The sequence below is a fragment of the Tenrec ecaudatus genome, chromosome 2 (genome assembly GCF_050624435.1).
Source record: "Tenrec ecaudatus isolate mTenEca1 chromosome 2, mTenEca1.hap1, whole genome shotgun sequence".
NCBI lineage: Eukaryota > Metazoa > Chordata > Mammalia > Afrosoricida > Tenrecidae > Tenrec > Tenrec ecaudatus.
In genome coordinates this window covers 223118210-223146005 of record NC_134531.1, presented here as the reverse complement: position 1 = coordinate 223146005, position 27796 = coordinate 223118210, and the positions used below count along the sequence as shown (strand labels likewise).

Below are 27796 nucleotides of genomic sequence, written 5' to 3'. Positions count from 1 at the left end.
TACTACCATAGCCCAAAATGCTAAATCAGTAAATATAATTATAACTAGTCTCATTACATAACAGTATTAAAATTTACAGCACTATATAAAAATAATCAGTTTTACCTGTCAAAAGCAGGTGCATTGGCTTCAAATCCCCTTGACATACGGACACGATGGGATCCCACCTTGGACAAAAATAATATATTTAATCAGATGAAAAACAAATGTAAACAAAAGGTAGATCGTATTTTTTACAATATGTAACAATTCATTTGCTGAATACACAGTAAATCAAGTAACTAATTTTCATTTATGGCGTTCTTTCTTGTAAAAAGTTTTAAGGGTTTTCTCTCCCTTTTATTTTTGAAGCAATATCGTAAAAAAGACCTAGAAGTTAAACCATGATGAAACATTTAAATTCACATAAATTTTAATTTATGGAACTCATTTTTAAGAGTGCTTCACATAATTACCTTGTTTTAAATTCATACTACACGCCTTATGTGCGTTAGTAGATATTGTCACCATTTGGACAATTAAAAACTAATACTGAGAGACAAAATAACTTGTCTTTTTACATGCCAAAGGAGCCCTGGTGGTGAAATGGTTGCTCAATGAGCTGATAACCCACAGGGTCAGCAGTTCAAAATCACCAGTCACTCCCCAAGGGAAAGAGGAGCATTTCTAATCCTAAAAATGGTTACAGACTTGGAAACCTACAAGGGCAGTTCTACCTTGTGATATAAGGTGGGTATGGGTCAGAATCAACTTGATGGCAGTGAGTTCTCATATAACTAATTTTTTAAATGGTTAAGATAAGAATTTAGGTCTCCTCACCTAAATTCCTACTTTTACAACTTTTACAACCTGACTACAAGTGTTCCGTCTGGGTTTTTTTCTCTCCTATGCTCAATATTATATCCAGCTCTCATCAGGTTAAAAATACCACTCCTTTCTGGAAAACAAACACAGTTTTCAAGTCAAGCTTGCAGTACTACAATGATAATAATAGCACATTTTACAAAATCAGAAAATCTGCGCTAATAGAACTAAGCATGAAAGAAAGTTTATCCATCCATTGTGTTTTACTACAGCTTTTCTTTCCTCACAAAAAGGAGTGGTCGAGAGATGAAGCAGAGCTGAAAAAGAACTAACTATTGTCAAGAAGAAATATAAATGGTGGGGCCAGATTATTTCTTGAACTCCACTTTAAGCATTTCCCTTTGAGCCAGTTGGGAGCAAAGCCACCCAGAATTCATTTTTTGTCCCTCTATGAACAAAATGACTTTTAGGAAGGGTGTGAGGTATGGGCTAACAAATCATCAGTAATGCTTTCCAACAAATAAAACCAGGAAAATAACTCTAATACACTCACTCAATTCCCAAAGGGAGATGACCTGATTTCTAGCCTGATAACCAGTGGCTTCTCTTTAATGTGTTTTTTATTTTTAATAAGATGTCACCATAGTAAATGTCACATCTATATTAAATTTATTTTTAAATACTTAATACTCCTTATAAATCTTTAAAATTTGAAAGATATGTGCCCCAAACATTATTCATTTTGGACTGCAGGGAACTGAACATCTTTTCTTTCAAATAAGCTCAGGTTAATTGCCTATAACTCTTAAAAGTTCAAGATTTAGGATTTTGTTTATTGACCAACATTTATCATACAGAGTACTGAGATTGTCAATATGGGAAAAATACAAATTACCATGCTTTCCAGCTAATGCCTGTGGCTGTTACCTATACACATCTAGCTACAAATTACAACTCTTATACCAACATACTGGTTAGATCAGATTAGATTTTATTACTCACTGTTAAAGGAAAGAGTAGTTGATAAAGAGAGTTAATGGGTTGAAGAAAGTTGATGGTGCATGGGTATCAAAAGATACAGTGTCTGGGTCTTAAAGGCTTGAAGGTAAACAAGCGGCCATCTAGCTCAGAAGCAACAAAGCCCACATGGAAGAAGCACATCAGCCTGTGTGATCACGAAGTGTCGAAGGGATCAGGTATCAGGCATCAATGAAAAAAAAATCAAAGCATTGTGAATGAGGGAGAGTGCAGATTGGGGAACCAAGACCCATCTGTAGGCATAACCTTACAGAAGGGTTGCAGGGAGGAGACGAGTCAGTCAGGGTGCAGTGTAGCAATGATGAAACACACAACTTTCCTCTAATTCCTATATGTTTCCTCCAACTCCCAGTATCATGATGCCAATTTTACCTTACAAATTTGGCTAGACCAGAGGTTGTACACTGGTACCGACAGGAACTGGAAACACAGGGAATCTAGGACAGATGATCCCTTCAAGACCAGTGCTGAGAGTGGTGATACCGGGAGGGTGGAATGAAGGTGGGTTGGAAAGGGGGAACCGATTACAAGGATCTACATATAACCTCTGCCCTGGGGGATGGACAACAGAAAAGTGGGTGAAGGGAGACATCGGGCAGTGTAAGAGATGACAAAATAATAATAATTTATAAATTATCAAGGGTTTATGCAGGAGGGGGATGCGGGGAGGGGGCAGGGAAATGAGGAGCTGACACAAAGGGCACAAGTAGAAAGAAAATGTTTAGAGAATGATGATGGCAACAAATGTACAAATGTGCTTGACAAAATGGATGTATGTATGGATCGTGGTAAGAGTTGTAAGAGCCCCCAATAAAATTATTTTTAAAAAAAGAGATATTGGGTCAAATGTAAAAAAGTCACAGTACATAAATTTTTAAGATTTTAAATAATCATACATTTATCTAATAAGAAAAGTTACACTAAATTTTTAAACTGTTTTATGGGGTCGTATAGAACAATCATTTTCCATCAATATTTTTGCTTCTTATCCACATTATTTCTGAAACTTCAATTCTAGCAAAAAAGGGGAGAGAGGGGGGAAAAAAAAAAGAGGACCTGATGCAAGGGGCTTAAGTGGAGAGCAAATGCCTTGAGAATGATTGGGGCAGGGAATGTATGGATGTGCTGTATACAATTGATGTATGTATATGTATGGATGGTGATAAGAGTTGTATAAGTCCCTAATAAAATGTAAAAAAAGAAAAGAGGAGAAAAAAAAGATTAGGGCAAAGACTGTACAGATGTGCTTTATACAATTGATGTATGTATATGTATGAACTGTGATGGGAATTGTATGAGCCCCTAATAAATTGTTAAAAAAAAATCGAGATTAGCACAACACAAGGCAAAGGTCTCATGATTTATATGTACCACCTTTCAAAACGTATTAATATGATGTAGTAGCCGTCCTGGTGGCACAGGATTAAGCGCTTGGTTGCTAACTAAAAGCACAGCAGTTCAGACCCAGTAGCCACTCCACAGGAGAAAAGAACCACTGATTTATTCCTGTAGCAACTGCAGTCTAACAACCTTCCGGAGCAGTTCTACTCATATGGGTTTGTAGGAGTCTGAGTCACTCAACAGCACATGACATCAACAACACAACACAAACACAACCGTATAATGAAACAATAGAGGTTAATATATGATTCTTACCTTACTTATATAGCACCTTATAACAACTTGTTTAATGTCTAAAATTATACTGATAACTTTTCTATAAAAGTCCTGACTCCTCAGACTGTAAGCCTCCCATGAAGTACCATGGTAGGCGTTCAAACTCATAGCATCTAATATACAGTATATATTAGAAGACCTTAAATATTTAATAATTAAGAGATTACTGCAGAAAAATGACCAGAATCTGCTCTGTGAGATTGGACTTGGCTACTGAGGCCCAACAAATCTTAATTTTGGAAATAGATGTTTTGTTATTCTAAAACAGCAAAAGTCAGAACATAGAAACAAATGCCCAGTATAGGTGATGAACACAAAATATTGAAAGTGGGAAGAACTATCATGTAGCTCATAGGAAACACAGCCTAGAGGTAGGAGACCAGTTAGACGTGTGAAAGCCTCCAAAGTAAGAAGAAATGATGAGAACTTTAACTAGGACCCAAAGCAGAAAACCAAGTTCACTGCCAACCAGTTGATTCTGACTCATAGCAACCCTACAGGAAATGGTAGAACTGCTCCACAGGGCTTCTGAGGCTGTAAATCTTTATGGAAGTAAACTGCCTTATCTTTCATCCAAGGAGCAGTAGCTAACAGGTTGAGTGTTTGCGGTAGTTAGCACACCAATACTTAACCCACCGTATCACTAGGGCTCCTTTTAACTGGAGCAAGTGGGAGTAATAAGAAATTGAAGACCTAATGCCTAAGAGAATGATGGAGTTAAGTGTCACAGATTTATCTAAACAGCTAGCTGGGAATGGTGAAAGAGCATTAGATTGAAATGTTATACAACAGACATTATCAATACTGAAGGTAAGGAATTTGGTAAAAAATGCAAATTCCAGGTAAACAAGCAGCCATCTACTTCAGAAGCAACAAAGCCCACACAGAAAATGCACAGCAGCCTGTGTGATCATGAGGTATAGAAGTGATCAGGTATCAGGCATCAAAGAAAAAAAATCCTATCATTGTGAATGAAGGGAAGTGTAGAATGGGGACCCAAAGCCCATCTGTAGGTAACTGGACATCCCCTTATAGAAGGGTCACAGGGAGGAGACAAGCCAGTCAGGGCGCAGTGTAGCAACAATGAAACACAACTTTCCTCTAGTTTCTAAATGCTTCCTCCCCTGCTCCGCCCCCCCCATCCATTATCATGATCCTAATTCTACCTTACAAATCTGGCTAGACCAGAGGATGTACACGGATACAGATAGGAACTGGAAACACAGGGAATCCAGGACAGATGATCCCTTCAGAACCAGTGGCGAGAGTAGTGATACCAGGAGGGTAGAGGGAGGGTAAAGGGAGGGTAGAGGGAGGGTGGGATAGAAAGGGGGAACTGACTACAGGAATCTACATATAACCTCCTCCCTGGGGGATGGACAACAGAAAAATGGGTGAACAGAGACATCAGACAGTGTAAGATATGACAAAATAAAAATTTATAAATTATCAAAGGCTCATAAGGGAGGGGTAAGTGGGGAGGGAGGAGGGAAAAATGTGCTGATGCCAGGGGCTTCCATGGAAAGCAAATGTTTTGAGAATGATGAGGGTAACGAATGTACAAATGTGCTTTATACAATTGATGTATATATGGATTGTGATAAGAGTTGTATGAGCCCCAATAAAATGATTTAAAAAAAACAAATTCCTTACCAGGGAAGCAACAAAGCCTGCATGGAAGAAGACCACCAGCCTATGTGATCACAAAGTGTGGACAGGTTCAGGTATGAGACATTAGAAGACCCCAAACAAACAAATATATCGATGCAAATGATGGGGGAAGGAGTGGAAGCCCAAAGTCCACCTGTAGACAATTGGATATTCCCTCACAGAAGGGTCATAAGGAAGGAACGAGCCAGAGAAGGGTACAGCATAACACCAACAGAACACTAGTTCATTCCTCTAGTTTTTTAATGCTTCCTCCACACCCGACTATCATGACCCCAGGGTCTACCTTACAAATCCAGCTAGACTGGAGCATGTACACTGGTACAGTTAAGAGCGCCAGACAGAGTTCAGAACAGATAAGCATCTCAGGAACAGTAATGGGTGTAGTGATACCAGGAGGGTAGCGGAGTGTGCGGAGAGAAACAATGGTCACTGTATAAACCCCACTCCCTGCAGGTGAATGAACAAAAACATGGGCAAAGGGGGACAGCCGACAGTATAAGATATGAAAATAATAATAATTTATAATTTATCAGGGGTCCATGAGGGTGGAAGGGTAGGGGTGGAGGGAAAAAAAGAGTAGCGGATACCAAGGGCTCAAGCAGAAAGAAAATGTTTTGAAAATGGCAACATATGTACAAATGTGTTTGATCCAATTGATTGTTATAAGAGCTTGAAAAGCCCCCAATAAAATGATTAATAAAAAATAAAATAAAAACAAACAATAAAATCAGAAGGACTTTCAGGGGTGGACTTAAACTTTATGGTAGAATTTGGGCAAGTTTTAACCAATAACCAAGTTATGATTATTTAAACCACTCCCAATTCTCCTGACTCATTCTAGAATTTTTATTTTTTAAATAAAAGGACAATAGATTGGGGAAAAAAATTCCTGACCCTATTTAAAGAGATCTGCTTCCCTTGAGCTGCAATTGAGGCTGATTCTGCAGTTAAAAATCACACCAGGTAATTCCTTTAAAATCTTTTAATTAAGACATCTCATAGGAAAAGCAAGTCAAGGAGCACCTGCCTAAGAGTTTTCTGTCCATGACTTCTGTACTGAGGCTTCTCTCTAGGCCATCCAAAGTTCAAGGACCTCTGAAACACCTTCCACTCCTGAGAACCCACACAATACCTGATAACTGTTACAATCACCTAAAGTCAAAAATCCTTGTTTGGCCTCTTGTGGGAAAATTAATCTTTGAACTTTGTATTTTTATTAAAACAAAAAAAAACTCAATGATCTATTTTTCAGGAGAGAGGTTAGCTAAAAAAAAAAACAATTACACACATTTTTAAAGGTAGTAGAGGAAACTTTTTGGTATGTTAGATAATCATGAAACTAAATCCACACCTAATCAAAGATAGGTTAATTTTGAAAACAAACTGTATAACTGAGATAACTTCTGACCCAATCCTCTCAAAAATTCAAGGAAACAACTGGCCCAATTAAGTGAAAATTTAGTAGACTTGCTGGACAGTCTCAATATCTCAATAATTGTATCTCCATGAAGAAATGCATAATTTTAAAAGCTAGAGTTTTTAGCCCATAACAAGAACATTAGCCAGCTAGATTACCATTATACTCGAAAATAAGCCTACCAGAATATCAGCTTACGCACCTTATTTTACCACAAAAACTACATTAAAAATGTGCTGAAGATGAAGTGGCAGGAGGAGAGAGTGGAGCACAGCCTGGCCCACCAGGCCGTGATGATGATGTTCCTGAGTAGAGCAGCCAGTCCACAGAGAGAACAACATGGCTGGCCCTACTATGAGACATGATGCCCCTCAGTGACTAAGGGCAATACAGGGGACAGCACACTGGAGACACAGTGTGGGAATAGCACCTGATCTGATCCCACCACACCGAGGCAAATCACTGGGGGAATGCAGCAGAACAGCAAGGGAATGGAGTGGCAAGGTCCCCAGGGAATGCTGAAAGTGGACTTTGGGGCCAGGGCGTGGTGCCCCAACAGACTGGACTGGAAAACGCTCCTAAGGGCCAGCAAACGATCCCTGAACTAACTACAAGCTTTTCTCTTGTGAACTGTTTTGTTCTGTTCTTTGTCAGTGGTTTGTTTTTGTTGTCTGGTTGTATACTGTTGCTTTGTTTTCCTCTGTCTTGGTTTCGTGCATGTTAGTGACTCCACAGGTCTGTCTGAATAGGACAGGCTGGATGAACTATCTGGAGGAAAAACAAAGGGACCGACAGTTCCGGGGGGACTTGGGGTGGGGGGGTAGGGAGGGGTAAGGAAGTGGTGTTAACAAACCCAGGGACAAGGGAAAAACATGGGACCCCAAATGGTAGAGAAGGGGGAGTGACAGGCATGGTGGGAAATGATCAAGGGTAAGGTTGCTTAGAGAAGATGTATACTCTAGCCCAGGTGGCGATGAAGCATGGTAGTAGGGCAGGAGGAAAGTCAAGGGAGATGGAGGAAAGAGCTAGGAGTCAAAGGGCATCCATGGAGGTCTAGACAAAGACATGTACATGCAAATATATATAGGAAGATGGGGAAATAGATCTATGTGTCTATATTTATAGGTCAAGTATTAAGGTGGCGGAAGGACCTTGGGCCTCTACTCAAACACTCCCTCAATGCATGAATACCTTCTTTTATTAAATTGGAACTCTATGATGCTCACTCTCCCGACACAACGGCTGGAGCCAAAGTGGGTGAACAAGTAAATGTGGTGAAGAAAGCTGATGGTGCCCGGCTATCAAAAGAGATAGTGACTGGGGTCTTAAAGGCTTGAAGAGAAACAAGCGGCCATCTAGCTCAGAAGCAACAAAGTCCACATGGAAGAACACACCAGCCTGTGTGATCGAGTGGTCCCAAAGGGATCAGTTACCAGGCATCAAAGAACAAAAAATCATATCATTGACTGCACACCTCCATGATAGGATCGCTGAAGACAAATGGGTGCATAAGCAAATGTGGTGAAGAAAGCTGATGGTGCCCGGCTATCAAAAGAGATAGTGTCTGGGGTCTTAAAGGCTTGAAGGTGAACAAGCGGCCATCTAGCTCAGAAGCAAAAAAGCCCACATGGAAGAAGCACACCGGCCAGTGCGATCACGAGGTGCCAAGGGACCAGGTATAAGGCATCATGCAAAAAAAACAACAACGTATAAGTGTGTGTATATATGTGTATATGTATATATATACCATATTAAATGAAGGGGGAAGTTCAGAGTGGAGACCCAAGGCCCAAGTGTCGGCCAATGGAGATCCCCTCATAGAGGCGTTTAGGAGAGGAGATGGGTTAATTAGGGTGCGAGGTAGTACCAATGAAGAACACAGCTTTCCCCCAGATCCTGGATGCTTCCTCCCCCCAACTACCATGATCCGAATTCTACCTTGCAGGCCTGGATAGGACAGAGGCTGTGCACTGGTACATATGAGGGCTGGAGGTACAGGGAATCCAGGGTGGATGATACCTTCAGGACCAAGGGTGTGAGGGACGATGCTGGGAGAGTGGAGGGTGAGTGGGTTGGAAAGGGGGAACTGATTACAAGGATTCACATGTGACCTCTTCCCTGGGAGAGGGACAGCAGAGAAGGGGGGAAGGGAGACTCCGGATAGGGCAAGATATGACAAAATAACCATGTATAAATTACCAAGGGCACATGAGGGAGGGGGGAAAGGGGAGGGAGGGGAAAAAAAAAAGAGGACCTGATGCAAGGGGCTTAAGTGGAGAGCAAATGCCTTGAGAATGATTGGGGCAGGGAATGTATGGATGTGCTTTATACAATTGATGTATGTATAAGTATGGATGGTGATAAGAGTAGTATGGGTCCCTAATAAAATGTAAAAAAAGAAAAGAGGAGAAAAAAATGATTAGGGCAAAGACTGTACAGATGTGCTTTATACAATTGATGTATGTATATGTATGAACTGTGATAAGAATTGTATGAGCCCTTAATAAATTGTTAAAATTAAAAAAAAATAATTAAAAAAAATGTGCTGAAAACTCGGCTTAGATACAAGTATGTATGGTAGACCGGCTAGCCACAGCACAACCAGGAAAGCACTGTAAGAAGGTTCAACCCCAGGAGGATCCCGCAACACCCATATTAGACAATCACTGTTAATTCTGAGCCTCTTAACCAGTATAACAGAAAACACATAAATAGCTTATTAAAACCTCTTACACAAGTCTGACCCAAAAAGAAAGTCATTTGCCTTGCATCAAAGTAGGGCTTAATGAATGTTCTTACAGTAAATATTCTAAACACAGTATCCTAAAACAAAGCTTAGGAGAAGCAGGCGAGAATTGGAATTCTTTGTCCTAAGGGATTTGAGCTCCACTGGTACAGTGGTTCAGAGCTCAGCTACTGAAAGAAAAGTTGGCTGTTTGGGTCCTACCAGCTGCTTCTCAGAGAAAAACGATGTGGCCATATGTTTTCTAAAGGATCCAAAACTCAAACTTCCTTATCAACAAGTCGGTTCTGACTGATAGTGACCCTACATGGCAGAGTAGAACTGCCCCGTGGATTCCAGAGACTATAGGAATCGAAGGCTCATCTCCCACACAGCAACAGTGGTTTTGAATGTTGAGCATGCAGTTAACAAGCCAACAAGTAACCCACTATGTACCATCAGAAAAGAGCACAGCCTTGTAAATCCTATGGGGAAGTTACATTCCATTCTTTTGAGTCACTATGAGTAGGAAATCAACTGTAAGTTAATGGACTTGGAATGGTCTGGTTAGTTATTTGGTTGGTATGGGTATGCAAAACCCATACAAATCAAACTGGTCTTGATAAGAACTCAAGAACCTTAACAAAAGCAGTACAAGTGTTAACCCTTTCTAATTCTTCACCTATCTAAAATACAGTACATTATTAAAAAAACATTAGAGCAATCTGCAATTTCCCTCCACAAAAACCCTACTGGAGGATAAGATAAATCCAGTTGTGGACTAAAATAAGACAAGCTTTTTTTTGGGGGGGGGGGTGGTGGAGGGAGTTGTCCATTTTCTCGAAACTGTAGGCTAAGACAGAAAATTCAATGGACTACATATACTTAGGAGGCTAAAATGAACGTATTTATAATTTAGGTAATATAGAATTTTGAGAAAAAATATTATGTAAGACCACACTATTATGAACAATCCAGTAGTATGACCTTTAATTTAATACAATTTTACATTTTAAATATTAGACACATAGTAATAAAGGAAAGAAAAAATAAAGATGAGAAGAATTTTAGAAAAATTAGCCAGATAATAAGTCACTATAAACTACTAAATAAAACTTCACTAACAGATATAGTATTAACTACAGGAACAAGAATTAATGCATACATAGTTCTAACTCTGAGACCCAGTACTACTCTAAATGCTTTTCACTTAATCCAACAACCCTATAAATACTACTATTATTATTACTACTACTTTACAGATAAGGAACTGAGACATACAATGAAGTCATTTGTCCAATTGCTAGCGGTGGTAGAACAAAGGTTCAAATTAATTAAACTGGTTCCAGAATCTTTAAAACTATTGCATTCTTCTGCTGTTTAAGGGACTAAATTGTCACATGCCAAGATAATGAGATGGAGTCCCTAGATGGTGCAAATGGTACTTGGTTGATATGCTAGGCTAATGTGCTGGGTTCCAATCAGATGTAGTCAGGAAGAAAGGTCTGGTTAATCTACTTCCAAAAATAATCAGCCAATGAAAATTCTATGGTCATGGGTCTACTCTAACACATGATGAGGTTGCAAGGAGTTAGAATTAATTCAATGACGACCAATTTTTTTATGAGATAGTAAATATGAAAGTACTTTGAAAAGTACTTCAACATTAAGTACAGCAAGTGAGTATTTATGGCTACTTGAAACTATGTACTCAGGTCCTCGGTTGCAAATCTGATTAGGTAGAATAATAAATTATTAATAAAGGAGCTGTCCCGAAATCTTAGAGATCATAGAAAATTTTCAAGAGGAAAATAGCACTTACTTGCAAACCTGGTTGTTCCCAAAACAATGGAACAGATCCCCGGATTTGTATGAAGGACGAAACAGATTCATCTAAGTATACAACCTGCAGAAAAAAAATAAAATATTTCCATAGATAAGTGGGTACTTCTGCATTAAAACAAATTTACTAAAATAAATACCATATTTTATGATTAAATTTCCATAATGAAAATATTCAAAAGATATTGAAAATAGGTCATTAAACAACTTTATTGACTATTTTTTCAGTTAGCAATAGTTATAAGTTCTGGCTGTACTTTTTCCAAGCCACATTTGTCCATTCTTGCAAGTGATATTCTTGCTTTTCCACTTAAAAAAGATCTTGTGCTCTAAATTTGACCCATGCAATGTCTCACTTGAGTTCTTGACTGCTGCTTCCATGAGCACTGATTGTACATCCAAACAAGGTGAGATTCTTGATAACGTCAACCTTTTCTTCGTTTTCATGATATAACTTATTGGTCCAGTTGTGAGGATTTTGGTTTTCTTTGCATTAAGTTATAATCCATACTAAAGGCTACAGCGCTTGATCTTCATCAGTGTTTCAAGTTCTCCTCACTCTTAGCTAGCAAAGTGTTAACTGCATATCACAGGCTAAGTCGTCTTCCAATGCTGATGCAGAATTTTTCTTCATATAGTCCAGCTTCTATGATCATATGCTCAGCATACAAATCGAGTAAACACAGTGAAAGGATACAACCCTGTTGTGCAATTTCCCTGATTTTAAGTTACTCAGGATTCTCTTGTTCTGTGAGAATGACCTACTCTTGGTCCATGTACAAGTTCTGTGTGAGCACAATGCAGTGTTCTGGAATTCTCATTCCTTTCAATGTTACTCATAGTTGGTTATGATCCACACAATCAAATGCCTTTGCATAATCAATAAAACACAATAAACGCATTTCTGGTCTTTTCTGCTTTCAGCCAAGATCCATCTAACATCAGCAAGGACACCCCTCAAACCACGTCTTATTCTGAATCTGGCTTGAGTTTCTGGTAGCACGTTTTTGTACTGCTGAAACCCTGTTTAGATGACATGCAGTAAGAGTTACTTGCAAGTGTTATTAATGCTATCGTTCAATAATTTCCACATTCTATTGGATCTTCTTTCTTTAGAATAGGCAAAATATGGATCTCCTCTCGTTGTTTGGCCAGGTAGCTAAAACCTCATTTTATTGTTCTTGTCTACTTACTGGCTTTAAGAAAGGTTTAAAATTCTGCATCAGTATTGGAAGACTTAGCCTGTGATATGTACATAACACCTTGCTACCTGAAAGCAAGGAAAATTTGAAACACTCACTGATGAAGTATGGATTACAATTGAATGTCAAGAAAACCAAATCCTCACAACTGTTTAGCTCTCTTCTAAATTTCTTGGCATAGACCAGTGGGTCCTTTCAGGGCTTGATTAGAAGGCTGAAACATTTCAATGAGTAGCTTGAACTTCTGTTAGTGCCTCATCATATGCTATCTACTGAGATGGCTGAATGTCGACTAGTTCTTTGTGGTAGAGTGATTGTGTTTTTATCTTCTTCTGGCATTTGCTACACATCCTTCAATATTTTGCCCAGAGAATCTTTCGATATTGCAATCTGAGGCTTGATATTTTTATTTCTTTCAGCTTATATATGTTGAGCGAGTCTTCCTTTCTGGCTTTGGAACTCCAGGTTTTTGCACATTTATAATACTTTTTGAAATTTTCGGTTCAGCTCTTTGACATCATCATTTCTTCCATTTACTTAGCTACTCTACAACCAAAAGTTTCAGAATCTCTTCTGACATCCATTTTGAGCTTTTCTTTCTTTCCAATCTTTCTAACGAACGATCTTTTGCTGTCTTCATGCATGATGTTCTTGATGCCATCAGGTCTTCTGTCAGTGTTCAATGAATCAAATATGTTCTTGAGATGATTTCAAACTTCTGGTGGGATATATTCAAGGTCATATTTTGACTCCTGTAGACGGTTTAAATTTTCTTCAATTTCAACCTATATATGAGCAATTAAGGGTCTACTCTATTCCATAGTTAGCCCCTGGCCTCCTTCTGACTCCTAAATTTGAGCTTCTCTGTCTCTCCCCACAGATACAGTCAATTTGATTCATCTGTATTCCATCTAGCAAGGTCCATGTATACAACTGCTATTTATGTTGTTGGTCTTGCAAAATTCTAGATTTGCTTCTATAGCCAACACCATATTTTCCAACTACTGGTTCTTCTTTGTTTTCAACTTTTGCATTCTAGTCACCAATGAGTATAATTACCAATGTTATTTCAACTGCATATTTGATTAATTTTAGACTGCAGAAGCTGGTAGAATTTAATTTCTTCATTACTAGTTTTAGTAGTTGGTGCATAAATTTCAATAGTAGTGTATTAACTGGACTTTCTTATAGGTGTGTGTATATTATCCTATCACAGACAGCATCATAGTTCTAGAATTGTGCCTTTTGATGATGAATGTGATGTCATTCCTCTGGAATTTGTAATTACTGGTATAAACCTTATATGACTGTCTGATTCAAAATGACTGATAACAGTCCATTTCAATTAACACCTAGGATATCTTCTTTATGCATTCCATTTCACTTTTTATGGCTTTCAACTTTCCTAGATTAACAGATATTTGCAGCTGTTTCTCCTCATTTTGAGTTGCTCCATCTCGGCACAGGAAGGTCCTGAAAGCTTTACTGCATCATGTCATTATGGTGACTTCTATTTTGAGAAGGCAGCTTTTGCAGTCATATTTTACGTGCCTTCCAATCTAAGGGGTTCATTTTTTGACATTAAGTTTAATAATGCTCCACTAGTATTCATAATGATTTTCAATATATCTGACAGTGTTCTGTTGTTTTTCATAAGATTTTCGGTTAACAGCACACATCAATATTGTTCATCAACTATAACAAATGTACCATAGGAAAGCAAGATGTTAATATTAGGAAAAACTATATGCAGAGGGATGTGGGGAATATGATAGCTGTTATTTCTGCACAATTTTTCTGTAAATCTAAAACTGCTCTAAAAGCAAAGTCTTTAAAAAATTTTAACTTTTAGATAGTACAATGTTTTCATGAAGCGTTGGAGTTTGGTATCATTTCACATGCCAAAAAACTTTCCTGATGGTGTCCAGATCCTTTAAGCAAGATTTCTTTATTCAATATCATGTAAGGCACTAATGATGCCATGCCGATTAGTGAGTATCCAGTTAATTCTCTGAAGAGCCATACCAAATAGGCTTGTTTTAGTGAAACCTTTCTGAAGGTCATTAAGTAGGCAGGAACAATAAAACGTTATTACAAATATTAAAATGAGTTCATAAAAAATAGAACTCTGTCATTGTTATGCCATCCCTCAGTATCCATGGGGATTGATTCCAAGGTACCTCCCCACCTCACAGATACCAAAATCCATGATGCTCAAGTTCCTTATATACAATGGTCCAGTATTTACATATAAACTAAGCATATCCATTTGTATTCGGTAAGTAACCTCTAGATTACTTACAATAATACAAAGCACATGCTATGTAAATAGCACTTTAGCCTCCCTCTAAGCCTTTGAGGGATTGTTTTGACCATTTAATTTCTTCTCCACCAGCCAACATTTTAGATCTGGTTGGTTGAATCTGCAGAGGTAGAAACCCGAGATACAGATGGCTGACTTTGTTTTTTTGGCCTGTCATATAATACATACAGTAAGCTATATAAAACACTATATACCTGTTCTGTTTCTACAAAATTAGCAACATGACCATCATCATTTGTTCCCCGGACATTAAACCTGGTCCCAGCTCGTTCACAGCTTAGTCGTGAAATGAGGCAAGCCTTTGCCTGTTTATGAGCAGCATAAATGGTTCTGATTTCTACTCCTCCACACATGAGACGCAATAACCAGTCATCACAATTCACACCATAGTGCTTGAGATGCAAATGCAAAGATTGATTCCTAACAAAAAAAGAAATAACTGCATTAGCTTATAGTGCATTAAAAATATGTATATGCTTTAAAACAGTGCTTCTGGAAATATTAATTGAAATTAATTTAAATTTTAATAAATCAAGCCACTACATTGACTATGCTAGAAATCAGATCCTGGGATATGGGAACAACGGTCCATGGAAGAGAAGCACAATTTGATTTTGTTATCTATGATAATCTAACCTGCTCCATGTAAGAAGAGCAAATGTTCTCCACCAGAACAAATGAAGGATTGGCATGGTTTTAACTTTCTCGAGCTTATTTTCTAAATGCAAGATAAGAGCATGCCCTTCAGCACTAGCTTCTGAGTAGACAGGACTTTACATTCATTCATCTAGTCAACTCCTCTCTCCTCTCGCCTTGTCTCTTCCCTTTCTAGACCTCAATTCCTGACAGAGCAGCTCTAAAGCCTTTATTTTCTGCCCTTTCTTTGCCATATCACTCTATATCACTACATGGTCAGCTCTTCCATGGTAGCTACACAGTGAGCAATTTTATGGTTAATTTCCTTCATACTTTAACGTGCTATTCAAAGACTATTCAGGTGGTGAAAATGTGTGAGAGAGAAAATATACTAGAAGGAACCTGTGAATTTGAACTACTGTGGGAGGCCAGGAAGCCCTGGTGGCATAGTGGGTGTCATGTTGCTAACCACAAGATCAACAGTTTGAAATCACCAGCAGTTCACTGGGAGAAAGATGAGGCCTTCTACTCACATAAATAGTCTCAGAAACCCACAAAGCAGTTCTACCCTTCCCTATACGGTTGCTATGAGTATGAATTGACTAGATAGCAGCAAATTTGGTGTGTGAGTGGGAGGTCAAGAGTAGAGTATTCTAGATTTTGCTTTTATTACCAAATATAAGAATAAAGAAATATAATTTGCAGGTGGAATTATGGGAAATGGTGCCTAGTAGTGCAGGGTTAAGCATTGGGTTGTTTATCTAAAGGTTGGTGATTTGAATTCACCAGCTTCTCCTCAAGAGAAAGATGAGTCAGCCTGCCTCTGTAAATATTTACAGCCTTGGAAACCCTTTAGGTTCACTATGTATCAGAATTGACTTAAAAAACACAAATCCAAGCTCATTACCACTGAGTGGGTATCTGAGACTATAAATCTTTACAGAAGTAGAAATCCTCACCTTTTTTCCACAAAGTGCTTGGTGGTTTCAAAATGCTGAACTTGAAGGTACAGCCCAACCTGTAACCCACTACCCCACCAGGACCCCTGAATGCAACAATGGGCAGGTATGATTGGTCAAAAGGTTAACATTGATGCTATTTGTAGGCAATAGATTCACTGTGTTACAAATCTGGATGAATTACATAAACTAATACTAATGATAGTTACATGTTCTATGTCCCATTTGTACCTACTCACAATACTACACACTTATACATCATCATGAAATACAGTACAGTTGCCTGCATAGGTTCTATACGGGGGTGTCCAAAAATTTCATGGAAAAATGAAACAAAGGTAATGAATGGAATTTTCCTATTAACCTTGTGAAGCCCTTTCATAGTCCTGGGCTTTGTCACAGAATACCACTTCTTTGTAGTTTGCTACTCTTGAATCAAGATCATCCCTACATACAGTCTTAATTAAAAAAAAACAAGCAAAAAACAACATGGTGATACTTCCTGAGACAAGATCTCAAAACTAGGAAGAATACCATAATTTTATTACTAACTTTTATTACCAAATTTCAAATAAGTGCCTTCAATCTCTTTCTGAAATGAAAAGGAGGTCTAGATTAGGAAGAGCAAACAAGTTTCACATCATATGCCACCACCAATAAATCGACAGTGGCTCTCTATCATGTTCTGGAGCAGGAAGTATGTTCACCAGCAACACCCAGACCTTACTATTGCTGCAAAGAGTAAGTGATGTGTTCAGACTTATAACAAACTGAGTATAATGAGAAAAAAATACAACACACTCACCAGAAAAATCTATTATCAGTTGTGTGTTCTTGCATGCTACGATGTGCATTAAGACTCAGATCTAAACTGATTCCAGATGCAGACCATGCAAAATAAAAGTTTCCTGAATTCAAAACTTTTCGTACTTCTGAAATACGATCCTCATCTGAAGAATCAGCGCGTAGTGATATAAACTCAGTGGAAGTCACTCGGAAAACTTCAGATTCTTGAATTTTCCCAACAGACATACATCCAGTGACTAGGACCAGATAATGTAACATAATATCACCTGCAAAAACCAAAGATTTAATTGAATCAAAAGCTCTTTCTTAAAATCTAGCATTGTAACTATTTCAAACTTATGGATGTCTTTAAATTTCACAATGAGATTTTAAGAGTGAAAAAAATCTATAATTAGACACATTTATTTAAATCATTAAACCATAAGGTACTAAAACAGTAGCAAAATAATCTCACATTTGTAAAACAATTCTTCTCCTTAATCTGAGGTTATAAAAAAATGTAATGATGGGATCTTTTCTATCTTGCTTTCATGATACTCAGGAAGTTAAACTGAGACAATAAGAAACCTCTTTGTAAATAGTGAAGATGAAAAATAATGGCATAAATATGTTGGCTGATGATATATAGGCAAAAACTCTCAAATAATTAATATTTATGGAGAAATTTGATTTACTGAAACATTCCTAGTTTTACATCTAGTTATGTCAAAATTTCAACTTCATACCAATTCTGTACAATTTTTGACATAATTAGATGATTAGAAATGAAAAATAAACTTACCAAGATTTAGTCGTAAAACACCTAGGAGTCCATATGCATCCAGTACTTTGGTATATGTACCCTTGATTGCCTCTTTTTCTGCAGATGCTACCAAAGAAAAAGTTTTAGGTTAAAAAACACGAGCTACTACTTAGAAATAAAGACAGAGTTTTAACATAAAGTTGCTACATAAAGTGTTTTCTGAAACTACTGTAGTGAGTTAACTATTCTTCCCAAAGATTTAAACCAATTATTCCAGTACTATCTATTTATCACCCTTTAATCCATTCTCTTCCCACTGACCTAAAATATTTCCTTTACATATTTGTAATTGTTTTATAGGTTTTCTTCTCTCTTCTACTATCTGTTTGCCTACTCTTTTTTTTTCAGGAAACTGATATTTATTTTTTTCCAACAGTTTTATTAGTAAGTAATTTACATACCATATAGCTCAATCATTCAATCATATCACAGAGAATTATAGTCATCCCCACATGAATTTCAAAGCATTCTGCCCATCCCCATCAACCCCCCATGGCTAAACCACCTTTAAGATGATTTATGCAATCACAAACTGTTCTAGTGCTCCCTCCCCCCTCCCATTGTCATTAGTTACACTGGAAATCCCCTTTCCCTCCCTATCTCCCCCACCACCTTGTGTTCCCTTTATTCACCCCCCCCTATCAGTTATTATCATTATGTATCCACTCCTGGCTTCACAGCTGGGAGACCCAACAGAAAAGAATTGAAAACAAAATCACATTGAGGTGGTAAGGGCAAAAGCATAATAGTATACCAACAAAAATATTAATAATGCATAAGAAGGAAAAGACCCCCAACAATGATCAAAAAGGTATGAAAAAAATTTCTGTCATGGAACCAGTAGGAGATACTTGTACCCAGAACAAATTCAGATCGTGTCTATAGGCTGCTCAACTGGCCAAATGTCAAATTCAATCCAGAATAATCAAGATTACAGTGGCCACTGCCTGATAGGCTGATCAAGATTCTTGCCTATGCTAGAGTGGGTCTGCCAGTAGCTCAACTCTGCAGATGGGTTTTGGGCTCTCACCATCCCCCATAGCCCTCCACAAATTCAGTGCTCACAATTTTAGCTCTCATGCTTTTCTCCTCACCATATTCAAGGTGGTGTGCTTCTTCTCTGTGGACTTGCTGTAGGCTGACTCCTTGCTTAGATGGCTGCTTGTTTTATTTGCCTACTCTTAGTATTTTTTACAGTGCATTGGGTCGATATTTAAAGTAGATTAATTTTGCGCTCAACAATTCCCACATTGTTTCATGTTACTATAAAACTTATAATGTAATATCACTTATTCCACTTTATCCCTATATTTCCTGTTTCTATTCATCCTACTTTCCTAACCCTCTGAATGGTGGTTTTTTGATCTCCAACAGTTGATTCTTCCAAGAAGTTTGTATCTCCCTTGTGTTACCCATCTCCTTATGGACCTGCCTAATGTTTGGCTAAAAATTGAGCCATGAAGGTGAGCTCATTTCAATACCTGAAGGTGACTATAGTCTCAGGGGTCCCACAGTCTTAACTGACCAATAGCCAGGTATTCTGCATGATTTTAAGTTTTGTACCACATTTCTCTTCCACTCTAAGACCATCCCTTTCTCTTTCTTTTTCACATTTCTCTCACTCCAAGGCAATGGTTCTCAACCTGTGGGTCATGACCCCTGGGGGGGTGTCAAACAACCCTTTCACAAGGGACGCCTAAGACCATGGGAAAACACTTATTTCCCATGGTCTTAGGAACTGGGACACTGCTCCTCTATCCATCTCCAGGCGGGTCCACCCACATGCAGATACACCCACAGATGAGTACCTGGTGTGAAGACTGCTACCCATGCTACACCATGCTTTGAGACAAAATTTCATTTATTTGTCATTAGAAATAAATATTACACAATATATAATCACATATTGTTTTTGAGATGAATCACTATGCTTTAATTATGTTCAATTTGTAACAATGAAAATATATCCTGCATATCAGGTATTAATGTTATGATTCATAACAGTAGCAAAATTAGTTATGAACTAGCAATGAAAATAATTTTATGCTTGGGGTCACCACAACATGAGGAACTGTATTAAAGGGTTGCAGCATTAGGAAGGTTGAGAACCACTGCTCTAAGGTAATCTTTTTCAGAGCTGTTAGTAGTGGTAGGTGGACACTCTAGTTCTTCTGGTCTCAGAATCTCCACCAAATGATTAAGATCATAGGAAAAAGTAGAGGATTTTTAACCCAGAAACTGTTGAGTTTTGCCATTCCTTTGAGTACAAAAGATCCACCCAGAAGCAGAGTCCCAAAACTATCGAGAAGAACCACGTGTGAAGCAAGTAAGAGATTCCTTCCTGAAGTGTGGAGGTAGTAGAAGAGCCATGCCAAGGCAGAGCACAGGAGTCACAGAGGCCATGGGACAGAGAGGGATCCCAGGTTTCCCAGGCCTGCTGAAATAGAGGCCAAGAGACCGTGTGACTTGATAGAGACCGTGTGATTTGATAGGTTGTGGCTGCCAAAAATAATACATGGCTGCTGGCTGAGGAAAGGTGTTGCTGTGGACAAAAGATTATATCCTTAATGTTTTCTCACACTGGCTTGTGGTAACCTATTAACTTCCCTAATAAACTCACATAATTGAAAGAGTCCTGCGGAGCCATTGCAACAGATTATCAAACTCAGCAGAGAAGTAGAGTGCCATGGGTTGAACGTGTCAGATGAGAGCTGGTGTGGAGCTACCCCCTCCTCCTTTTTGTAGGCAAAAGGAGGTCAGATGTGGCCCCCAAGCCATTGTCTCACAGGATCGGGGAGGCTGAACTTTGCAGAGTCTCTTAGTTCAGTTTTCAATGACTGATTTTTTTGGAAGCAGATCATTCCCAGGGACCTTTGGGTGGACTTAAACTTTTTTTTTTAAAAATATGGAACGCTTCACGAATTTACGTGTCATCCTTGTGTAGGGGCCATGCTAATCTTCTCTGTATCGTTCCAATTTTAGTATATGTGCTGCCGAAGCGAGCACTGGACTTAAACTTTTTGACAAGAACTCTTATTTGTTCTTTTATTCTTGAAATTTAGAATAGTGCTTCGTGGTGGGGTGGTGTTAGGGACCATCAAGTTGGTTCCAACTCACAGTGACTCTATGTACGATAGACCAAAACACCGCCTGGTCCTGGGACTCCTCACAATTTTTCTTATGTTTGAATTCATTTTTTCAGCCACTGTATCCACCCATCTTGTCAAGGGTCTACCTCTTTTTCACTGCCTCTCTACTTTACCAAGCATGATGTCCATTACCGGGGCTTTTTCTCTTCTGGTAACATGTCCAAAGTATGTGAGATGAAGTCTCACTATAAGGAGTATTCTGACTGTACTTACAAGATAGATTTGTTTGTTCTTATGGCACTTTCAAGTTTCTTTGCCAACACCATAATTCAAATGCATACATTCTTCTTTGGCCTTCCTTATTTAATGTCCAACTTTCACATGCATATGAGGTGATTGAAAATGCAATGACTTGGGTCAGGCACACCTTAGTTCTTAAATTAACCTCTTTGCTTTTCAACACTTTCTAAAAATCATTTTATCGAGGAATCAAACAACTTTTATCATAATCTATACATCCATCCATTGTATGTCAAACACATTTGTACATTTGTTGCCCTCATCATTCTCAAAACATTTGCTTTCTACTTAAGCCCTTGGTATCAGCTCGCTTTTCCCCTCCCTCCCCGCACCCCCTCTCTCATGAACCCTTGATAATTTATAAATTATTATTATTTTGTCATATCTTACAGTTTGATATCTATCTCCCTTTACCCACTTCCCTGTTGTCTGTCTCCCAGGGAGGAGGTTATATGTAGATACTTATAATCGGTTCCCCCTTTCTACTCCACCTTCCCTCCACCCCATCCCACACCCACCCCTGGTATCGCCAAATTGTCAATCTCACCACTGGTCCTGAAGGGATCATCTGTCCTAGATTCCCTGTGTTTCCAGTTCCTATCTGTACCAGTGTACATTCTCTGGTCTAGCCAGATTTGTAAGGTGGAATTGGAATCATGATAGTGGGTGGTGAGGAAGCATTTAAGAACTAGAGGAAAGTTGTATGTTTCATCGTTGTTGCACTGCACCCTGATTGTCTCCTGCTTTTCAACATTTTAAAGAGCTCTTGCGTAGCAGATTTACACAATACAATGTGTCATATTATCTCTGACTGCTGCTTCCATGATCAATGATTGTGGAGTCAAGTGAGATGAAACCCTTGACAACTTCAATCTTTTCTCTGTTTATCATGATGTTACATATTGGATCTGTTGTGAGGATTTTGTTCTTCTTTACATCGAATTCTAATCCATACTGAAGAAATATAAAATCTTTCAACAATGCAACAAGCAAAGCTAACAACAATCCTTGATCATATACAGTTTATTACGGGAATGGGGAAACCTTCAGAATGACCTTTGGTTTGATTTACTTGGACAATAATGTTAATGTTATCTTATTAGTCAAGATAACCTAGAGAATAATTTCCTTATGGCAAACTGTTTTAATTGTTCTATTGAGGGAGGTGGGGGAGGGGAATCCCTGAAACTACAGAAAATCTCTTCCTGGTACTTAATTCTTAAAAAGTGGAAAAATTCCTTTAGAACTTGGCAAACCAAACAAATAAACATAGTATTTCAAAGGATCAAAATAATAATGACATTCTAAAAGTCTACTTTTCATTACTTCCTCTCTCTCCTTTTTATTTTCTTTTCCACTACGAAACTTTTCCCATTCCCCCACTCCACAAACTCCAACTTACCTTTTGGCAGACTAGCTCACTCCTTATTTACCTTTTTTTCCCCTGCCCTCATTCAATTACAAAATAGAATTAGAGTACATTTTGTAAATATTAGTATTATACATTAGAAAGACATAAACAGGTCCTATGCCCTCTACATTTCCTGTTGATTTTTTTTAAAGGGTTATATTCCCAGCCTACTGCTTACCTAATACTCCTTGGCCTCTCAAAAAAAAAATCAAATTCATTGCCACCAAGTCCATTCTGATTCATAGAGATCCCATAGGACATGATGGAACTGCACCTGTGGTTTCTGAGACCCTTTTTATGGGAGTAGAAACCCTTGTCTTTCTTCCAAAGAGCAGCTAGTAGTTTCAAACCACTGACGTTGTGGCCAGGAGACCAAATTGTTAATCTTCAGAAGCTGGCATTGTGATCTTAAAAAGTTGGCATTAAGAACCCACCCAGAGGTACCTCAGAAGACAAACCTAGCAATCTGCTTCCAAAAGGTCATTGCCTTGAAAACCTTGTGGTGCAGTTTTGCTCTGCACAGAAGGGTCACCATGAGTCAGAATGGACTTAACAACATCTAACAACAACACTTTGCATGACAGATCTTTTCCTTTACCTGGGTGTTCTCCAGTGTTCCACAGACCATGTCACATGCCCTGCCTGCTTAGGACTATCTCCTCTTTTAAGTCTTCTTCCTATAGTTATCCTGCTTCTGTCTTCAGAAGAGCTGTGCTCTACTAACTGACAGCACAGGTTAAGACAAATGACTAAATCACTCAATTAGTTGACATTCGTAATTCTATAGTATGCTATTTATTATCATTATGTCTGGCCTATATCTAGCAAAACACCCAGGCTGAAGGAAAGGAGGTGGGAAGATTTCACCAGACCATAAAAATTATGGGAATTTGTTATTTTATTCTACATTCCTAGAATTTCTATAATAGTATTATACACATATAGGAAGTTATTCCTAACATTCAATGATAAGCAATATAAAAAGTTACAATGATTAAAAAATATTTTATAAAGTATGTCCTTACTTCTATCACTATAGGAGGTTAAGATGTAATATTGTATACATCTTAATATAGCACATACACTCAGACAAATGTTTGAGAAACCCATTAAACCTCTGATGATGGAGGGCATGTGCTCCAGGGAAAATATTATTCTTAAGTTCACAACTTATATGCTCCGTGCATCTTAAGTACCATCACTAATGCAATAAGAAATTATGAAATGTATCAGGCTAGCAGCAATTATGATTTAGGTTCAAATATTAGTTGCTAGTAAGAATTTAAAAGCAAATATATTTTTAATATTGTCATCAGCTTCTCTTAAAAAATGGGGAAAAAGTTTTTTTGTAACTTAAATTACCATGCAACACATTGTCCCATCTTCTAATGATACATTATATCTTCTCATTAATTATACTCCAAATATATGAACAGCCTCTCATGTCTTTCTGCACAATGAAGGCCCATATTTTAGAGCTGGGAAAGGGAATGTCTAATCTGAGGGTCATTGAAGGCCCTCAAAATCAGTATCAGCTAAAATCACAAGCCTTAACCAAGGGGAGTTCCAGCCATCACACTAGGAATGAGTTGATTAAATGTTTAACCAAGATAGCCCCAGAATGATGTCATAAACATCCAAAAGGCAGAAGTCCTCACCCTCTATTAGAATATCATTTGATTCAAACATTCTAACCCAAACCACATCAAATCCACTGCTGATGTATCAATTCCGACGCAGAGCAACCCCTAGGACAGAGGAACTGCTCCACAGGGTCGCCTAGGCTATCAAGCTTATGGAAGCAGACAGCCACGTCTTTCTCCTGCAGAAGAGGATGAGTTTGAATCAGCAATCTTTGGGTTGGCAATTAAATGCTTTAACCACTGGACCACCAGGGCTACTAAAATACTAGCAAACGTATCCTGTATTCTGAGATACAGGAAACCAGATATAAGCACATTAAACTTTTCTTAGATAAAAGTAGGCTAAAGGAAAGGGAAACAATTCCAAGACTAAATGAGATGTCATTTTCCTTGCTAGGAATTTTGATGAACTTTAGGATAACAAGTATTATTTCAGTAGAGGTCCTTGTGCATTGTTTCTGTGATGATTACAACAGTAATTAACCCAAGGTTGGGTGCTTTTTTAATGCATTATTCCATTTTCATAACAACTTGACAAAAAAATTACTATAATTTCCATTTCACATAAGAGGAAATGGGCTTTGAGAGGAAGCTCATTTGTTACCATTTTGTCTAAAGCTAGACAGAGTGATAATGTGATAGCAGTTATGTGATAAAGGTTTTATTGAGTTCCCTGACCTATCCCCAGGGACCTAGCTCTATGCTTGGTATTCAGCAAGAGTTCAATAATACATTCAATGAACTACTGAAGTAAATTTAAACCATATGCATTTTGATCACTTCCAATTTCTTAAAAGAAAAAAAAGTTCCTTCTTCCTAAATATTTTCTTATCTAGAGAGCTGCAGACATTTCCTTATTCTTCCACATATGTTTCAAAGGTCTGGGGAAAATAGAATGAAGGCAGGGTGTTCAGGTCTAGAATAGAGTAAGGAAAGAGGGCTCTGTGCATGGTCCTGAAGCTAGAAAGTGGGAGGAAGGGTATCCACTTAGGGGAAAAGGACAACCTGGCATGAAACATTAAAGAGAGTGGGGTAAAGATGGTTGTACCCACTGGGGATGGTGAGGAAGCCTGGCATGGTACGATGGAGCACAAACATCAAACAATGTGACGAACAATCAACATAGGAGGGCAGCCTAGGGCCGGGCCGGGCTTTGACATCCTAAAAGGAACAAGACTGCAGTGTTCACAAGGATAATGGAAACCAGGTTTCTCACTGACAGAGAATGGAATTACAAATATGGAAAGGAAGAGCCTAAAATGGACATTACCGTGTTGACAGGAATTACAATGATCAGTGTGAACTCACAATTTTCAATATATATGAATATATACTTATATAAATAGTAAGTTTGTGGAAAAAGCAATTAAAGGTCATGGAATTCTTTCACAAACTTTTGAAGCTACCTTGTTTGATATAAAAGGGTATATACTTATTGAGACATATATACACATTATCTCATATGTATATGAAAGCCAGACAATGAATTAAGAAGATTGAAGAATTGATTGCTTTGAATTATGATGTTGACAAAGAATACTGCAAGTACCACAGAAGGGCAGAAGAGCAAACAACTGTGCCCTGGATTAAGTACCATCAGAATGTCCCTTAGACTCCAGGATGGAGAAACTGTCTGAATCACTTTGGACTTGTTAGCAGGAGAGACCTGTCCTGGGAACAGAATATCATGCTTGGTCATGTAGAGGGTCAGTGAAGAAGAAGAAGACTGCCAATGAGGTGGACTGACACAGTGGCTGCAATAATGGGCTCAAATACAACAACACTTGTGAGGCTGGTACAAGACTGAGCAGTGCTTTACTCTTTTGTACAGAGAGTCTCTCTGAGTCCGAGCCTATTCAACAGCACCTAACTATACCAGGCCTTCAGAACAGCTCTGTAATTTGATGCACACTGATTTGTATATCAGTGTATATCCATGTCCTTATTTTACCTCTTTTTTTTTCTGTTGTACTATGGTTGCTATGATTTGGAGCAGATTCCACAGCAACTAACAACAACTATAAATATATTTATATTTCCTGGTTCTATCACCAAGAGAATCTGGAATCAGCAACACTCTCAAAGCAATGAGGATACATAACACCCACATCTTGCTTTCTAAATAATCTTTCCACTAAAAGGAACTAACATGACTTGAAAAAATGACTGATTCCAGGGGAGGGGCAGGGAAGGATAAGATGAGTCCAGAATATACACTTATACCAGAAAGTAAGGAAGTATTCGAAGAATAATGGAAAAATGTCACAAAAATACAGAAGCTAGCTTCAAGAGGTTTCTACTGGCAAAACTTAGGGCAAATTGAGCATCAAAATAATTAACAAGAGCAATGGGCAAACTCATTGAACAAGCTCATAATTTGAAAGTTGCTGAAAATGGAATTTTTTACATAACTCAAACTTACCTCCTTTCAAAACACTTACTTGTTAAAAAGGAAAAAGGGGCCTGACTCTCGGAAGACACCATATATCCAAGTAATCAAAATGAACAAGTCAAAATTGAGTCACCTGGTGGGGGGGGGAGGGGACCCACAGCGCATCCCTTCTGTGATAAACCTACAAAAGATGCACACACTGAATCTAAATCATCAGTAACTATCAGACACACAGGTGTGTCTCTACAAAATTAACTGGCCTTCGTCTTCAACCCCCAAATTAAGGAATTTTTCCTGCCTTAAAGAAACTGAAGAGACACTAACACTTAAGTGATAAAAGGTGAAATTCTAAATTGGGTGCGTTTCCTTTTAAGACATTATTGGGATAACTAGTAATTTTTGAATGGAGTCTGAGGATTAGATAGTAATATTGTATCAGTGTTACATTTTGATGATTACACTGTAATTAGCAACAATGAAGAAATCAAACCACTCATTGAATTGCGTAAAACTGTTACACAGGAGGCCTTCGAAGCGTTGAAAAGCAAGGATGTTACTTTGAGAACTAAAGTGTACCTGACCAAAGCCAGTATTTTCAATTACCTCCTATACATCTGAAAGTTGGACACTGAATAAGAAAGACCCAAGAAGAATCGATGTATTTGAAGTATGGTCCTGGCAAAGAATATTGACAGTCCTAAAGATTGCCAAAACAACAAAGAAGTCTGTTTTAGAATAAAGAAAGACAGAATGTTCCTTGGAGGCAAGGATGGCAAGACATTGTCTCACAAACTTTGAACATGTTGTTAGGAGACCATTCCCTGTAGAAGGGCATCATGCTTGGTAAAATAAACAAACTCACTCCCATGGAGTCAATTCTGACTCATAGGGACCCTATTGGGCAGAGTAAGACTGCCCTGGGAGTTTCTGAGACTGTAACTCTTTTCGGGAGTAGAAGATGCCATCTTTCTCCCAAGGAGCTGGTTGGTTGTTTTGAACTACTGACCGTGTGGTAGCAGCCCAACTCATAACCCCGATGCCACCAAGGCTCCCCCTGGTAA

At 38.3% G+C, this 27796-nt stretch overlaps 1 protein-coding gene and 1 non-coding gene across 6 annotated transcripts in view; both read right to left on the bottom strand.

Annotated features, from left to right (window-relative positions):
• The window catches only part of SYNJ1 (synaptojanin 1), a 109394-nt gene that overhangs the window by 58234 nt on the left and 23364 nt on the right, over nt 1–27796 (bottom strand). For all 5 annotated transcript variants that reach the window (XM_075542364.1, XM_075542365.1, XM_075542368.1 and 2 more), the window contains exons 3-7: nt 17880–17966; nt 17097–17364; nt 14891–15116; nt 11152–11235; nt 106–167 (exon numbers count right to left, since the gene is read on the bottom strand). In XM_075542364.1, the coding sequence (XP_075398479.1) occupies nt 106–167; nt 11152–11235; nt 14891–15116; nt 17097–17364; nt 17880–17966 (727 nt within the window). The remainder of the gene's footprint in view (nt 1–105; nt 168–11151; nt 11236–14890; nt 15117–17096; nt 17365–17879; nt 17967–27796) is intronic.
• LOC142441914 (U6 spliceosomal RNA) lies at nt 20800–20906 on the bottom strand. The gene has a single exon (XR_012783193.1). It is a non-coding gene; the product is annotated as a U6 spliceosomal RNA (small nuclear RNA).